The 18,744-nt window shown below is 39.1% G+C and overlaps 1 protein-coding gene across 5 annotated transcripts in view; it reads right to left on the bottom strand.

Moving 5' to 3' along the window:
• Nucleotides 1-18,744, bottom strand: part of PRDM5 (PR/SET domain 5) — a 224,831-nt gene that overhangs the window by 148,203 nt on the left and 57,884 nt on the right. For all 5 annotated transcript variants that reach the window (XR_008657098.2, XM_055274694.2, XM_055274695.2 and 2 more), the window contains exon 3: nucleotides 13,789-13,911. Coding sequence is in view for 4 of the 5 variants with exons in the window: in XM_055274694.2 (XP_055130669.1) it covers nucleotides 13,789-13,911 (123 nt within the window). In the remaining variant the exon portion in view is untranslated. The remainder of the gene's footprint in view (nucleotides 1-13,788; nucleotides 13,912-18,744) is intronic.

Genomic DNA, 18,744 nt, shown 5'->3' with positions numbered 1-18,744 from the left:
AGTCATGGACAGGCCCAGAAAAGGCAACACAAGTTCCCATTCTGGTCAACCGGACTGTCAGCCTGGCCCCCAGCCTTCAGGCACTCCCTAGCCTGAAGGTGGGGCCTCACTGGGTACCTGCCCCCTTTCGCCCAGGAGCCTATCTGCCTCCTGCCACCCTCCATGGAGCCCAGGTGCTTGTGCCAAAGGGCACCTGCAGGCCACACTGAGCTGCCCTCAGCTCCGCATCGGTTTCCAACCCCCCCACACTCATTGGTGCCCAAGTCTGGTGGGGGAGCCGAGGCAGCAGGCAGCTGGTGTGTCAGCACTGCCCCAAGTGTATGCACCCCCAGCCGGGCTGTGACAGCAACCGGGCTCAGCCCCACATTGCTCTGAGATCAGAGCAGGCGCTGACAGCTGGGAGAAGCCAGGGAGTGGGAGCGGACACTTCAGAGCCTGCAAGCAGCACAGGGAGGCCTGGGTCCACAGTGCCAACTTGGGTAGCTGAAGCCGCATCTGGGAGGGTGTGGCTGCTACCTGCTCCTGGCTCCCACTGGCTCCATGGAGCATGCAGTCCTGGCTGTGCCCCTTCATACCCTGGGGCAGGGCTCCAGGTTCTCGCTGGGCTGGGGCCAGCATTTGGGGTAAGAGTGACATTGCCACAAGCTCCCCCCATTGTCCCTGTGCTAAGGGACAGCCTGGGGCTCCCCGTCATTTGGCTCAGGGCCCTGCCTGGGGAGGGGCTCCTCTGGGAGTGGATCACGGGCCCCAGGCCCAGCCATTGGGAATGTCAGGCTTGGCAGTCACCCCAATGCGGGGTGGACCCCATGGACATGGCCCTGGGCAGCCCCACGCAGAGCCTCCTCCCAAAGCATAGGAACCCAGCACCCTCGGCAGGGTGGGTACAGTGACTGCATGGCTGGCTGGGTCCTCAAAGCAAGCACTGCTCCCAATTCCCACCTCAGGCCCAAAAAGTATGGCCCCAGCTCTGTGACCTAGGCCCAGCCCCTTCACCCTATGGGCAAGCACAGCACCACTCCAGGCCCAGCTTCATCTAGGGCCCCTCTCTGCCAGACCCAGGACCACAATATGGGGCCCCTCTGTCCATCACAGGTCACGACTCTGCCCACGATGGGCCTGGCAGGCAACCCAGCCTGGATACATCATGGTGGCCACTAGCGGGGCAGGCTGCAGGGGGCTGTCTGCCTCCTCCCCATACCCTCCCTGCAGTGGCTGGCATGATGGCAGTGGCCACTCCAGACAGCCCTCCACTGCCATCACTATGAGAAACCAATGCCACTGCTGCTCGGACAGGAGGCAGAGCTCAGGCAGTAATTCTCACTCACCCATGGCTCACCTCCAGCTGTGCAGCCAGGTATGGGTCTACGGCACAGGGGTTGGGGACCCCGGTGAAAAAGTCTAGAACTTATTCCTCCTATCTTGCTGTAATGTATCCTTTAACAAATCTCTGCCTATCCTTGTGTTTTTTAAATCATGTGAGATCTGTACGGTGACTAAGACTCAATCAAGGATGATTAGATTAGGGTCTAAGGTAACATTTTCCTAGATTTTGTGACACAGTAGACTTCTCAAAATTATCAGAGTGAAATATACTTGGCTTAATACAGTATAACTTTGTTATACAAATTACATTGAGTACAGTATATAAAGTACAAGATAATTTTTATACCTTCTTTTGAGTAGTGAATTCAGTGATAGAATGCAGAACTTCACATTTTACTTTGTATTGCTCAACAGTGGCTGAACCTTTTATGACAGTCTATTCAGGCGCTGGATGTAGTACAGTTTTCTTTGAATAGAAATGTCCCTAGACTACTCAACTTCCATTGATAAAGACCTACATGTGGCTAATTCTGCTGTTTTGTGTTGTATCCATTACATTTACTTCACTTTGTAATTTGTTTATTGACTTCTTTAATGCCAACCATTAAAAAATAATTTAAAACTTAGCATAAAACATATTTCCAATTTTGAAACACAAAAACAAAGTCATTTCCTTCTTTACGTTCATACAACAAAAATCTTGCCTGGCAACAAGTAGCATATGTGCTTATTCTGGGTGTCTAGATTTTAGTTTTAACACTTCAAAAATACACACCACACACACACCCACACACTCACACGTACATTGTTGTTAGTTTAATTTCCTCCTCTGGTAAGTGAGCTTTCGTGTTGTTTGCTTGGCTCCATATATAACAAATGTTTCATTATATTTGCCAGTGACTAAAACATTCTTAAGATTCTTCTTTTTAATTTCTACTGTACCTCCTAAATCTTGTAATGATATAGCCCAGTTCCAGTATATTTAGTGCAATATTGATTAATTTTCAAATAGTAATCTTTCATTACTACATTTGTTAGGTATGATTTGAAAGCACCCTACCACTTCATAGTAAATACTTCTTTTCTCAGTAGCCTTAGCTATTTCATTATTCTATATCCTAGTTTTCTGAGTGAGTCCAGACTGAACTCTCTGGTTGTTAATCAACAGAGTATCTGAATTAAAGGCTCTGCTTGTCTGTGGTTATATCTGTAAAAAGACTTTTGACATTAACGATGAGGTGCTGTTGGCTGCACAGCAGTCTGGCTAAGATAAAACTACTTAGCAGTAGACTGAAATGTGTACACACACACAAGTACACACTCAGCACTCACAGAGTAAAAATGTGACACTTTGCCAGATCAAATACTCACACACACATATATTGCAGGCCAGAGTTCAAGTGGAAGCATTTGCTTTCTGTTATTTTAAAGGAAACAGATGTAAGCCTTTTCCCAAGTGACAAGGTACATTCAACTAGGTGTACCACATCAGGAAAGAGGCAGAAAAGCTGCCAAAGGAGGCCAGTTCAACAAGCACTTACTGAGCCCCCACTAGACAAAATGAACACTGGGAAACAAACATAACTGACACAAACGCCGTTCTTGAGAAATTCGGCCTAGTGATAGAGATGACAACGTAAATAAATAGTTTATCTAAGTGTCATCATGATATTAAGTATTTTGGATTTCAATTCTAGGAGTCTTGGGAATATTTCAAATTAAATATTTTTAAAATGTTTTAAATTTTAAAATTTTTAAATTAAACCCTATAATTTAATCTAAATATGAAATGTAAGATTTGCCACTTTCCCCCCAGGACAACGTCACAGAACTTCTATTTTCCATTCTACTTCACACTTTCACTATCACCAATCCTATTACAAGCAGAAGCCCCAAATCAATGAGGGAACAAACATTCTTCAGCCCTCTAGCCTTCTTTTGGTTAATGTTACAGAGGTAGGCTTTGTTAGGTCACTAAATATGGAAAGAATATGAGCCCCATAAGGCTATAATTTCTAGGGACACAACTTTCTAATATTCAGCATTACCCAATCTGCAAAAACATCTGAGAGCAGGCAGAATTCAGAGGATTTCTATAAGAAACAATCAGTCAGCTGGGCATGGTGGCTCACATCTATAATCCCAGCACTTTAGGAAGCTGAGGCAGGCGGATCACTTGAGATCAGGAGTTTGAGACCAGCCTGGCCAAAGCAGCTGGCGAAATCCTGTCTCTACTAAAAATACAAAAATTAGCCAGGCATGATGGTATGCACCTGTAATCCCAGCTACTCAGGAGGCTGAGGCAGGAGAATAGCTTGAACCCAGGAGGCAGAGGTCGCAGTGAGCCGAGATTGTGCCACTGCATCACTCCAGCCTGGGCAACAGAGAAAGACTCTGTCTCGAGATAAATTAATTAATTAATTTAATTTAATGCCAATGTCCTGCACAAGACCACCATAAATGAGCACATAAAAGGTGCTCTATAGGCCAGGCATGGTGGCTAATGCCTGTAATCCCAGCACTTTGCGAGGCCAAGACAGGACGATCGCTTAAGCACAAGAGTTCAAGGCCAGCCCGGGCAACAATGCAAGACCCCATCTCTACAATAAATTTTAAAAAGTAGACGGGCATTCTGGCACATGCCTGTGGTCCCAGCTACATGGGAGGATCCCTTGAACCCAGGAGATGGAGGCTGCAATGAGCCATGATCAGGCCACTGCATGCTGGTCAACAGAATGAGATCCTGCCTCAAAAAAAAAAAAAAAAAAAAGAAGAAGAAAAGAAAATAAAGAAAGCATCAGCCTGCACAAAACTTTCTTCTTTAAAAAAGCTGAAAAGTGGTTTGGCACAAACATATAAGCATAATGATTTTAATCCTATCCCTAGGGTCACCAAGCCACTACATCTAATAAAGATCTCAGCACACAGTACAGTAAGACTTCTTCCCCACAGGGCATTTCTTGTGTCTATAAAGTCCTTATCTTTCCAAAGAAGAGAATGGCCACAGAGCACCGCAAGCACAATGTCATCCACAGTAAATACTACTCAAGTGGCCTAAGAGGATGCTTCGTGCACCTAACCACAGAGGAGCTCCGTAGCAGGGTGCATAGGCCACTGCAGCCACTGTGGGGCAGGCTCACTAGGATTCAGTCACTCCACACAGCAGGTTGTCTCTTGAGTAGTGGATAATTACTGAGAAGTCTTCTACTTGCACAGAATTATACTAGATACTCTGGGAAAGCTTTATAAGAAATAAAACAGATTTTACTTTGTTTCATATACAGACGATATTATAAAGACAAAAACTACAAACCTGGCAACGGGTGGTGACAATGAAAATTTAAGCTTACTATATCAGCACTTACAGGCGTACTTTGCTTTATTGCACTTTGCTTTATTGTGCTTCATAGATATTACATATTTTACAAATTGAAGGATTGTAGCAACCCTACATCAAGCTAGTTTCTTAGAGCCATTTCTCCAACACCATGTGCTTACTTCATGCCTCTGTTACTTTTTGCAATATTTCTAACCTTTTTATTATTATTGTGTCTGTTAGGATAACCTGTGATCAAGGGTCTTTGGTGTTACCATTGTAATTGTTTAGGGGGCCACCATAAACCATACCTATATAGTGGCAAGCTTAACTGATAGTGTGTGTGTTCTGACTGCTCTACCAGTAGCCCTTCCCCCATCTCTCTCTCTCTCTCCTCAGGACTCCCTGTTCCCTGAGACACAACAATATTGAAATTAGGTCAATTAATAACCCTACAATGGCCTGTAAGTATTCAAGTGAAAGAAACAGTCACACGTATCTCACTTTAAATCAAAAGCTAGAAATGACTAAGCTTATGAGGAAGGCATGTCAAAAGCTGAGACAGGCTTAAAGCTAGGCCACTTGGGCCAAACAGCCAAGTTATAAATGCAGAGGAAAAGTTCTTGAAAGAAATTAAAAGTGCTACTCCAGTGAACACACAAATGATAAGGAAAGCGAAACAATCTTATTGCTGATATGGACAAAGTTTGAGTGGTCTGGATAGAAGATCAAACCAGCCACAACATTCTCTTAAGCCAAACCAGAGCAACGCCCTAATTCTATTCAATTCTATGAAGGCTGAGAGAGACAAGAAAGCTGCAGAAGAAAGGCTGGATGCTAGCAGAATTACGAGGTCTAAGGAAAGAAGCCATCTCTATAACACAAAAGTGCAAGGTGAAGCAGCAAGAGCTGATGGAGAAGCTGCAGCAAGTTACCCAGAAGATCTATTTAAGATATTAGTAATTAAGAAAACTGGCTACACTAAACAACAGATTTTCAATGTACATGAAATAGTTCTATTGGAAGAAGATACCATCTAGAATTTTCATGGCGAGAGAGGATAAGTGACACCTGGCTTCAAAGCTTCAAAGGACAGGCTGACTATCTTGTTAGAGTCTAATGCTGCAGGTGACTTTACATTGAAGCCAATGCCCATTTACCATTCAGAAAATCCTAGGGCCCTTAAGAATTGTGCTAAATCTACTCTGCCTATGTTTTATCAATGGAATAACCAAGCCTGGATGATGGCACTGTCATCTGTTTACTGCATAGTCTACTGAATATTTTAAGCCCACGGCTGAAAACTACTGCTCATTTGAGAAATTCCTTTCAAAATAATACTGCCATTGACAAGTCACCTGGTCACCCAAGAGCTCTGAAGGAGTATTCAAGAAGACGAATGTTTTAATTCCTGCTAACACAACATCCATTCTGCAGCCCATGGATCAAGGATAAATTTCGACTTTCAAATATTATTTCTGAAACACACTTCATAAGGCTATTGCTGTCACAGTGATTCCTCTGGTAGATCTGAGCAAAGTAAAAATTGAAAACCTTCTGGAAAGGATCGACATTCTAAATGCCATTAAGAACATGTGTGATTCATGAGATAGGAGCAAAATATCTTTTTTTTTTTTTTGAGATGGAGTCTCGCTAAAAAAAAAAAAAAAAAAAAAAAAAAAGAGCAAAATATCAAATGAACAGAAGTTTAGAAGTCAATTCCAACCCTCATGGATGACTTTGAGGTTTTCAAAACCTCAGGAGAAGTAACTGCAAATGTGATGGAAATACCAAGAGAACTAACTAGACTTAGAAGTGAGGCCTGAAGATGTGACTGAATTGCTGTAAGCTCATGATAAAACTTGTATAGATGAGGAGTTGCTCCTTACAGATGAACAAAGAAAGTAGTTTCCTTAGATGGAATCTACTCCTGGTGAAGATGCTGTGAATATTGTTGAAATGACAGCAAAGAATTTCAAATATGACATGAACTTATCTGATAAAGCAACAGCAGGGTTTGAGAAGACTGACTCCAATTTTTAAAGTTCTACTGTGGATAAAATGCTATCAAAAAGCAAAGCATGCTACACAGAAACCTTTTGTGAAAGGAAGAGTCAATTGATGCAGCAAACTTCATTGTTGTCTTATTTAAGAAATTACCACAGCCACGCTAGCCTTCAGCAACCACCACCCTGATCAATCAGCAGCCATCAACATCAGGGTGAGACACTTCACCAGCAAAAAGATTCCAACTCATTGAAGGCTCAGATAATCATTAACACATTTTAGCAATAAAGTATTCTTTAAAGGTATGTGTACTTTTTAGACATAATGCTACTGCACACTTAATAGACAACAGTATAGTATAAATATAACGTTTACATGCACTGTGAAACCAAAGATGGTATGGTGTTTTACTGAGATACTCACTTTCTTGGAGTGGACTGGAATGAAACCCAGAGCATCCCCAGGTGTGTAGAGGCTAAGTGTTTTGCATATGTTATCTCATTTAATTTAGTCCTCACAAAAATCCAATGAAGTAAGCATTATTACAATCAACTCATGAAGAAGAGCAGTTTTAAAGGTTATTTTTACTGCTATGAAGACAAGAGCTAGATCATCTTTTTAGTCATAGCATCTCCAGTGCTCAGCACTGGGCCTGGCACGTAGCAGATGCTCCATAGCTATGGGTTGAATGAATGAGTTAAGTAACTTGCTTAGCCAGCAAAAGTCAGAGCCAGGGATCTACTTCAAGTCCTTTAGACAACAAAGCTCATGCTCTTTCTACTGCTTGAAACTGCCTTTCTTAATATTATCCAAACTGGGTTGGGTTCTGCATTCCTTCTGATTCTATATCAAGTGTTTGCCTTTTCCATTTACTCTAACCTTATTCCATCCTTACATAAAGCATATTCTCCCCACTGATCACTGTTGTAGCTTGAAGATGGATGTCTCAATCCCTAGGGTGTCTCGACTCCTGGTATCCAGACCGTCATGTAGTCCTTTCCTACACTGTGCCAAGGTTGGCCTGTGTGACTAATAGTATTCAACAGAAGTGATGCTATGGAACGTTATTTCCAAGATTAGGTTATAAAAGGTTGCAGCTCCCCCTTTTTCTCTCTTTCTCTCTCTCTCTCACTCACTTTTGCTGTCACTATTTCTCATCACCCTCTCTGGGAGAAGCAGGCTGTCAAGTCCTGAGCAACCCCAGAGAGAGCCCTTGTGGTGAAGAACTGAAGCCTCCTGCCATGTGAGAGACCTTGGACATAGAATCTCCAGCCTAATCAAGTCTTCAGAGACTTCAATCAAGTTTTCCCTGGCTGACCACTGGACAGCAACCTCATGAAAGTCCTTGAACCAGAACCCCAGAACCACTCAGCTAAGTTGCTCCTAAATTCCTGACCCTTACAAATTGTATAAAATCATACTGCATGTTTGTTATTTTAAGCTGTTAAAATTTGGGCTAAATTTGTTACATAACACTGGATAACTACTACAATCATAAATACATACAGATAAGACAGGCTAGATGAAAGTCATTCTGCAAAATAACTCAAAAGTCATACTCTAATAAAAGTGACTGACAGAACCTTCATATTAGTCAAAGATTAGGTTATAAAAGATTCTGTTTTACCGCTGGGTGAGACATGGATACTGGAAAGCAGGATTGGTCTTCAATAGAAGTAGAAAAGGTAACTTCCTCTATGGTTCCTAGGATGAGAGGCACAGAAAGTCCCACCTAATTAAAACTTTCCTCTACACCCAACCTGACAGGATCTGATTCTGAAATTTTACTACTGTGTATTATTATAATAATTTCAAGAGATCTAAATGTTACCTTTATCACATTTTTAGTACATTAGCTAGCAGCTAAAATGAGGCAAGAGGAGACAAAAGGAAAAAGAGACAAGAATAGATGTTGCCTAGGCATGACCTGTATATGAAGAAGAAGCAGGTGCAATGCTTTATAATGAACAGTTTGGGAACATAAAAAAATCAAGTGATACATAATATAAATAACTTAAAATATATATTTTAAAATTAACCTGGTTTGAAAATTGTCAGCAGTTTCAAAAATATCTAATATCAAGTTCAGAAACATGAAAGATTTTTAAGATCTGAATTTACGTTTTTAAAAAGTAATCTCAACTTTAAGGTATTACAACACAGGGGTTAAAAGAGTGGACAATGAAGACATATAATCTGGATTCAAATCCAACCCAGTCACTCACTTGCTGTGTGGTCTCAAGCAAGTTACTTAGATGCTCTTGAGAGTCAGTATCCTTATCTGACAAAGGAAGATGAAAATTATATAATAATCTTTCTCATACAGTCACAGTAAATAGTTAATAAATACATTAGTAAGTGAATAACTGCTTACTGGCATGCAGTAAGCATTCAGCAAGTGTTAGCTGCCATCATCATCATTTTAAGGATTAACACAGATTTCAACTTTACCACTATATATAACTTAAGAATATTCCGATAAATACATATTTCCCATGTCAATAAGCTACAAAGTTAATGAAAATAATATGGATAAGTAATAAAATTCCCCACATAAGACCAAAGTAGAGCAGGTATTTAAAACCTCACGGGACCAGTTGCATTTTTACTTTAGTTTAAAATGTTACCCTAATAAAATACAAATGCGGACCTTACTGGAAGATAACCTATTAAAAGATAGATCTGTAAGTTATTTAACTGTTATTTTTATGTTATTATTGAAGAAAATCACTAGACAGCTGTACTTTACCACTTTGTGACAGATTCTTAAAAAAATTCTAAAAATGCCATTTGTATAAATCCAGTAAGAAATAGGAAAGATAGAGAACTGGAAAAGCCATAATTTTGCACATAAGTAATAAATCCTTTTGGTGTTTATTTTTGTTGGTTGCGTAGTTGGTACTGCTGCTATTTGAATTCTGTATCAACATTATTTGTTACTCCTATGGATCTTGGTAGCTTAGTGACAATGGAGAATATCTTATCTGTGCTTGGAAAACAAAGTTGCTTCTCTCTTTAGAGATCCACATGTGATCTTCCAACTCTGTCATATTTAAATTTCATGTGATGCCAGAGAAGACCCCAGGATAAATTGCCTATGACTATCCATCCTCAGGCAAGGCAGAGAAAGGAGGTTCAATAATCTGTGACAAAATAACTGCTGGTAATGAGCATTCTAAACTGACAGCAGAATTGTGGCAGAGCTGTGAGAATATCTTGGCTCAATACCCAGTGCCTTCTCACCTCATTTAGACCATCCTCACATCCTGACACCCCTCATGAAGTGCACCAGGACCCAAATGTTTTTATCTTTTTTATGTAAATTGGTAAGTATGGCAAATAGTCACAGGAAAGACATGCCTGAAAATACGGGCTTAAGAATATGAGATGTAGCACTCCATCTCTGAAATGTTCAAATAATTAATAGTTTCAACTGTAAGTGGCATAAAATATTCATTTTCTATCAAAGGAACAGAAATTTTTAAGAGCCTGCAAAACACAAACTAGGTCAAAAATATTTTAAGCTACATATATATTTTTTTCCTTTAGTGCAACAAAATTAGCATTTAATAAGAATCACCCACTTCTTATGGAGCTTAAGGACATTTTAGTTCAATTTAAGCCACAACTTTCACATTTAGAATTTTCTAGCCATAATTGGAAACTTTTCAGAAGCCTGAACATACAGTTAAATGATTATTCTGAAAAGTGTGCATGTGGGAAGAACTGTTTGCTTACTAGATCCCTCTTTGATAATTCAGATACTTACGTTCATCATTTCCAAAGCAAATTTTCCAAAATCAAATAAATTGCAAAACTAGAAATATAATCAAGTCTCCAAGAAGGAGTTCCAATTCTCTGCCAAAACAGACCTCAACTTCATAATCCCTTGTCCAAAAAAGTTGGACCAAGTATTGACGTTTTCCACCGAGCAAGCCACATAGTCACAAATGTTTCTCATTTACTCCACTCCTGGGATATACAGCTCAAATAAAAAATTTCCTGAATACCCCAAACTTCAGATGCAATTTGGAATGCAAGTGATTCATAATGTTATGCAGGAAACATCGTGATCTTACCAACTCAATGTTTCTGGAATGCAATCTTTAGGAGATCATTCCAACCAATCAGAAGGCTGACATCCCATTCAGCCATGTGACCCAACTATTATGCTCTCTGCCTTTAGCTCAGATGTGATTTTGAACCCTCAGCAATCCTCTACACCAGCTACTGTTCAAAATAAGAAAGATGTTACCTCAAGGGAGCTAACAAAGATCCCTATTGTAATCTATGACAAAAAACATGCAGTGCACTGCATCCCCATTAAGAAAGTGCAAAACAGTGTTAAAAGAAATGAAAGCCACTGTCATTGCTCTGCACCAAAAGCCTTTCAGAGTGGCTTCTGAACATACTTAGATTCTAATTCAAGAGTGAAATTTCAGAGAGCCCACCAGTTACATGAGTCCTGTTCTAATCCCCCCTCACTCCTCTTGTTAAGTCATTAATAATTTCTTGGAGTACCTGTCATCTTTTGTGATTTATATTTTCTTTCAAGGAAAAAACACAGTTGATATAGAGGAAGAAAAGTACTGCATGGAATGTACTAAATGAACATGAAAACTGTAAGTCTTAGACAATGTGATTACTGAAAATGAGCGAAGTGCCTACAACATGATAATATACAGGGCATAGTAGAGTAGCAGAGTAAATGGTGAAAGATCAAGGTAAAAACACTTACTGACATTGTTTTCCATTAACTGAAGGGATCATTACAAGTAAGATGTTCAGTTAAGGGGAACTCCTAAGCAAGTATTACCTAAGGGAATATAAGATGAAACTCACATAACACTTTGTAAGTTTAGGCAAGGAAAGAGACCTACTGATTCTACAGAAATAATAGGCAATAGGAAGACATTTCTGAAACCGAAGGAGTTTGGAGAAGGCTTAAAATCATTATTTACACCTAAAAAGAAAAACAATCTAGCATAAATAATATTCTCCACAATCACAATGATGGAGAACCTACCAAAACAATGGGTTGGCTTAAGGTAAATTCATGGCTCTATAGGCAATTTTGCTAATAGTAACATTTACAAAGAAACAAACTGGGTCTGTAAATTAAAATATTGACATAAATGATGTTCTCATGAGATGAGTTTGCCTCAGAAAGCCATGAAAAAATATAGAAATACTTGGAAAAAAATAATGTCTACATGTTAAAAAAGAAAAAAAAAAGATCAGTATAAACTTGTGGTTGGATCAATGGCCATCATGAATAATCGGAAAAGTGGCTTGAATATCTCTGGCTGCCAGAGATCCTTTTTCCATGTCACCTCAGCTGTTTAATAAGAGTCATCTCTCATATATCCATGCAAAAAGGGACAGTAATCACATTGATTATCTAATACTTATTTGTACTAAAAAAATTGGTTAGATGACATTAGGAAATTAAATAGTCTAGATGACTGTTGGATAGTTACTTTAAAACTTAATTCTGTGCATTTTCCTTCTTGCTACTGTTGATTTTATACTGAGAATTGAATGAAATCAGTGTAATGTCAACAAATTGTCAAACTATCAGAATTTCTATGAATAAATGACCACATGTATATGAAGCCTCTTGAACAGTGTACATGGTAGATTCTCAAATACTGTTCATGTCTTATTCTTTTCCCTTCCCCTCTTACTTTTGCCAACCATAGCTTTACTTCCTCTTCTGAAGTTTAGGATCCAGGAAGATGAGCTTTCACATGTAATCAGTCAATTATCTGCCAGAATTTAATGTTTCCTTATTCTTTTGGTCATCTGATCAATGTGTTTTAACTATAGGGCTCCTCTAAAAACTGTATCATTTTCTCTTCTTGCCTTATTTTCCACTGAGGGATCACCTAAGTTCAACTCATAGTTTGTATCAAAACCTAATGTTTTGTCCAGCAGTATGCTAGGATACAGGGAAATGGAATTCAATAAAACATGGTTCCCACTAGTGATGGTTAATTTTATATGTTAACTTGACTAGGCTACAGGGTCCCAGATAGTTGGTCAAACAATATTCTGGGTGTTTCTGTAAGGGTGTTTTTGGAAAAGATTAACATTTAAATCAGTAGACTTGAATAAAGTATACTGCCCTCCATAATGTGGGTGGGCCTCATGCAATCATGCTGAGTCCTGAATTGAACAAAAGGCTGACGTACCCCAGAGTAAGGGAGAATTCTCCTAACAGCCTGCAACCTGGAACACTAGCTTTTCTTGCCTGATGGGTTTCCAAGTGGGATATCAGCTCTTCCTGGTTCTACAGCAGCTTCTGGCCATTAGACTAAAACTGGAACATCAGTAATGTAGATTTTAAACTTACCAGCTCCTATAATCATTATGAGGTAATCCCCTATTTTATGTATACATATATATACATGCATATATAAACATATACATATATACACACATATACAAATACATACACACCACCATATATATATTTTTATATATTTTTTATATTTAAAAAAGGATATATAAGGATATATTCTTCTTTTTTGTTTTGGAGCCATAATCTTGCTCTGTTGCCCAGGTTGGAGTGGAACAGCATCTTCCTGGCTCACTGCAGCCTTGACCTCCTGGGCTCAAGTGATCCTACCACCTTAGCCTCTCAAAATACTGACATCACAGACGTGAGCCACTGCACCTGTTTCTCTGGGAAACCCTGACTAACACACCACTTCCAACAAGCTCAAAGCCTAGTCACAGGGAATATCCCCAAGTAAACCTTCTCCATAAAGCCTTTCCCAAACACTAACAGAGGGTATAGTACTATGAACAAAATAAACTATCAAACACATTAAAATATCAATAAATATTCACTGAATGAAATAAAAGTACCTGAAAGCGATATCTGCCAAGGACAATATCAGACTGTGTAATTCATTCCCTCAGGAATTCTCATAAAGTAAGTGCCCTGGTGTTAGTTTACGGCTAGGCTTGCCCTTTCCTACGTATGCTGACTAGATGAGATTTCTCTGCTTTTATGAGTTAGTTACTGTTGTTTGAAGCAGGTCATTGGGAAATAAATTTAAAACAGGGAGTACAGTTATATATTAATTCATCCCCCCTCACAGTGCATAGTACAAATAAGAAGCAAATAAGCTCACTTGAATGGCAGCCAAGTTCTTCTGCTCCTGAGATGGTGCCTCATGAACGAAGCGAAGCCAGTTGGAGTGCCGTGGGTTGGTAGCATCCAAAATGTACAAAACTTCTCCCTTACTTCCACGAACCTGAAACATTAAAGGCTCCTGAGTTTACAATGGAAGTCAGAATGTTAGCCTTTAAACACATCAAGGTCAGGACATGACATTTTTTCATAAGTATATACCATTTTTATTGATAGGTGATAAATAGAGGTTGGAATAACATGCATTCTTCTCTTAAACACATGTACAAATAGAGCCTGCTATTTCATTTGGCAGATGTCTAAGATGACTCACAATTGCAATGAACTCTCAGAAACATCCTGTGTTGATAGCTGTTTTCTGGTCAAAATTATTTCGGTTTGTAGGTATATTCCAGTATATGTATTGCAATCACAATTGTTCAGAGAATAATCATTATTGCAACCTTCCCCTTTTCTCCAAAGAGAAGGGTCATGCTGCTTATTTCCCTGAAATTACCCCTGAGAGGGGTAGAATTGGAGCAACAGTTTCAATTCCTCTCTGGACCTGCTTACTGAATCCTCTCCATAAAAGCAGAACCTGCTCATCTAGCCAGTGGGAATCTGACACCCAATGAGACAAAATGTTATGCTCTTTACTAGTGAATGAATGAAACAGTCCCATTTTATCCTTTCATGGCCCACTCATGGATTGCTGAGAAGGACGGTGGGCTCTCTGATTTTTGTCTCAGACCATACGCTCTCGCTGCTCAGGCCTACTCTACATTCAACTGGAGAGAGGAGGGGAGTAACTCCAAAAGCAAGTAGCCCATTGGACATTCTTGAATCCAAGTTACTTGAAATCTAGCTTCTCCAAAACCCCTGCATTATCAGTTGCTAGGGACTTGCCCAGTTTATAAAACTTATATACCAATCACCATTCAACTCTCATTTCATGTTTCTATTCTATTAGAATCCAGAAAAGAAGGGAGAGGAGTGAGTCATTAGCACTGCTTATCTCCAACACCAAGTAACACAAACACACAGGTTACAAATTCACCTTGGCAGACTTGATAAGAATTCTAGATTTCCAAAATTTTATTTTATAAAATAAAAGACAACCAGTCCAATAAGGTATGTATTTTCATGATACATCTGAACAATCATTTGTTCATTCAACAAATAATTATTGGGTCCTTAATGGCTGAAGGCATCAAGAATCTTTCAGTGAACAAGACAAAGCCCCAGACCACATGGCACTTAAAAGTAAACAAATGTAGAATATAATTTCTTGTAAAGATGAGCACTATGATGACAACTAAAACAGAGCAGGAGAAAATAGAGTACTAAGAGAAGAGCTCTATTTGATGAGACCATCAGGGAAAGCCCTTTGATGAGAGGACCTTAAGAGTTCCGAAGGGAGGGAACAGGCCAGTAGAGGGCTAGGGGAAGACTGTTCCCAAGCAGAGGGTACAGCAAGTGAAAGGCAAGGAGAAAGGTCTTGGGTTTGGAAATGAATTAGGTGCATTCAAAGAACAGTAAGAAGGTTATGAGGCTGGAAGGAGCAACCGAGAAAGTGGTGGGCATTGAGATCTAACAGATTGGCAGACACCAGATCATGTGGGGACCAACAGACCACGAAGCCATCTAGACAGTTACTTTGAGCAGGTACAGTTATTTTTACCCAAAAAGCATTTTAAAGACACATCCGTTACATGCACCGCAAAAACTGATATTTAAAGATTTAATATATAATACCCAGGAAATAATAGTTTGCCTGTTTCTAATATCTGACATACTGCCATGTTTCTCAAACAACAACTGTTTTCTTAAGTGCCCAAGGATCCTCAATAATTAATGCCAGACCATCACTGGGAAGCACGAATTTAATTTTTCATATTGTAATTTCTAAAAGAGCAATTTAGGACCATAAATAACTCATATTTACATACTTAAGATGCTTATATGTAAAGGTATGGGAATTTGTAACACTTCTCACTAAATAACAAACTCTCACTGAAAAGATCTGCTTTAGGAGGTGCCTGAAAATTGTTCTGCCTCCCTACTTATACTTCGACTCAGAACACTCATTGCCCACTGGGAAATTCCAAAAATGTCCAGCAACACTGATATGGTAAAGAGAATGTACACTCTACACCTCTGCCTCAATGGGCATGTCAGTTCACATTTTTTTTGGCAGAGTAAGCAAATAATTTAAAATATTTGGATATAAAGTCCTTCCTTTCAGGTACCCTTACAGCAATAGCACCAAAACTGTTTATATTGACAAAAAGCTAAATTAAGCACAGCAGGTGGCAATGCCACCTGATACTTGAAAGAAAAATTTTCTCAGTAGAATTGAAATTGAAAATCTATAGCTGTTACCGAAATCCACACAAGCTGACTAACTTTATGTAGTGAAACACAAATGGGTTTGCCCAGGGCATATCTCAGTTTGAGAGGACAGCACTACTTAGAGAAATCAGTTTATGGCCCTTCTTAATCATACATTTGTCACTCAGTAGTAAGCACAATATATATCAGATGTGTTTAACATTTGGAATTCCTTCTTCAAAGATATGAAACAGAAGAAATATTTCTCTGTGACTTACTATAGTAAGAACATTTGAGTTTTTACCAGGGGCATTGTTTGTTCTTTGTGTATTTCAGCTTTTTCCCAGGCCCTTTGGCCCCAACTATGTTCAACTATTCAGTATTAGCAACTTATTTTCCTTTTCAGTCCATTAGACATATGCACTTCCTGGCTATCACTTTCTCACACAATATTCCATCTTAAGGGAAATACATAATTTGATTTTATACTAAAATTATTCTGAAATGTATCACTTTTAATACACATAAATTTATGTGCTGATTTACCTTTATTCTCAGAACAACACTATCACAACCAGCAATATACTACATTACCTACATATTCATAGTTGAAATAACTTTCTTTGTTCATTAACAGAATCACTGCCCATTTTATTCCAAATATGCTTACCCAAACAACTTTTAAGTTCTTAGAGAGTCTTTGCTCTCTGGGGCCTACCTGTTTTCTCCAGCTTTCAAGTGGCTGGCCATTTCCTCATTGCACCAGTCTAGTCTTCAACACTCCACGAAAGCTGGTAGATTACCTGTGCACACGCCTTTTATCTCACTACCCTAACCACAGCATTCGCCTTGCTGACATATCATCTGAAAGAGACATCCAAAAGTAATCTAATCCATCTTTCCTCTTCCCAGAGACACCAAATCAAAACAATTCCAGACAGCTGGCTATTATTAAAGTCTCCATTTATCTATTTTCATTTGATACTGAACCCTGAGGTAATAAATTGAACATTTTTTAAACTAAGGAATAAAAAAGACTGAAAATTCCTCCTAGTACCATGTTTCAGCATCTCACTAATTTTTGCTGCCAAAGTGTATTATGTTACTGTCAAAACTTAGTCTTCCAAATACCATCTTCTTTTATTTGAATTTTCTTGGAAATGAAGTGTATTTGGTTACTATCCGACTTAGGATCATCTTCTGCATACCTGGGGCCAATGATGAAGTCAACAGTCTCATCGTGTAGTAAAAACCACTTCAGTGCGAAAACCTGTTTGATTTGCACAGGCTTCCTACAGTAGTTACACAAAAAGGTGAGCTAAAGTAGGAAACTTGCCAGGCAGGTGGCTCACACCTGTAATCCCAGCACTTCGGGAGGCCGAAGCGGGCAGATCACCTGAGGTTAGGAGTTTGAGACCAGCCTGGCCAATATATAGTAAAACCCCATCTCTATTAAAAAATACAAAAATTAGCTGGTGTGGTGTCACACGCCTATAGTCCCAGCTACTTGGGAAGCTGAGGCAGGAGAATCACTTGAACCCGGGAGGCAGAAGTTGCTGTGAACCGAGATTGTACCACTGCACTCCAGCCTGGGAGGCAGAGCAAGGCTCCATCTCTCAAAGTAAAATAAAATAAAGTAGGAAAGGGAAAGATACCTTCTTGTGAAAATGAAAACTTTTATGCTTCAATATAATTGTTCATGTCTCTATGACTTTGCCACTTCACATTTAATGAAATTATTCCCTTATGGGAACTTGGCAGGGTCTAGCCTTTATTGAATGCTACTGCCATCGCTTTTCAAGTGTCTGAGAGAAATAATGTGCTGGTCATTGCTACCGTGTATCTGTACTTTTTTTCCGACTAAAAATTCACAACATCGAATATGTCATAGTTGATTTTGTGTTCCCACCCAGAAAAAGACAGAGGAAACCACAAAAAATCTCAGCTCGATTAAAGAAAACCCTAACGTGTAAATGAAAGAAGAAAGTCGAACTAGGGAGTAGGGAGAGAGATACAAATCTTCTTTCCCTAAACTTAAATATTTTATTCGTTAAATTGGGTCAACTATAGACAGAGAAGCTCAATTATTATTTGGATGGTTAATTTTCAAAGAAGAGTCTACAATGTTGCTTACTCTATTATTTTCCTTCAATCATTTCAAATGCCTGAGGAATTTTTCACTAACTACATACATTCCACCAAGGCTCCAAGAGCAAAGCCAGTCAGCCAGATTTGGCCCCCAGAAGTGGCAAAATGTAACTGATAGATAAAATTTGATTTAATGTATGGCAAAATTTAATGGCAGCAAATACAGTCTGTTCCAAAAAAAGACAGCAATAATATCCATAATGAAAAATTACAATATGTTATGTTACAGTATTATTTATTAAATAAAACATATTTCCCTTTTTGTCTTTCAACAAGTCTCTTCAAAGAAAGTAGTTTTAAGCACTAAAATTTAGAGTATGGATGTCTTTAGAGTATAAAATGCCACCACATTTTTGTATTTAAATTACAGGCATTCTTTCTGCAATTGTTTTTAACTAAAGTAAGGCCATATGCCTTGCCTTCAGTGTTTAATTATCCAGACTTCAGGATATCTTTGGGAGCACAAAAAAGCATGTGT

This window comes from Symphalangus syndactylus, chromosome 4, assembly GCF_028878055.3.
Source record: "Symphalangus syndactylus isolate Jambi chromosome 4, NHGRI_mSymSyn1-v2.1_pri, whole genome shotgun sequence".
Lineage (NCBI taxonomy): Eukaryota > Metazoa > Chordata > Mammalia > Primates > Hylobatidae > Symphalangus > Symphalangus syndactylus.
This window is presented reverse-complemented; position numbering and strand designations above follow the sequence as displayed.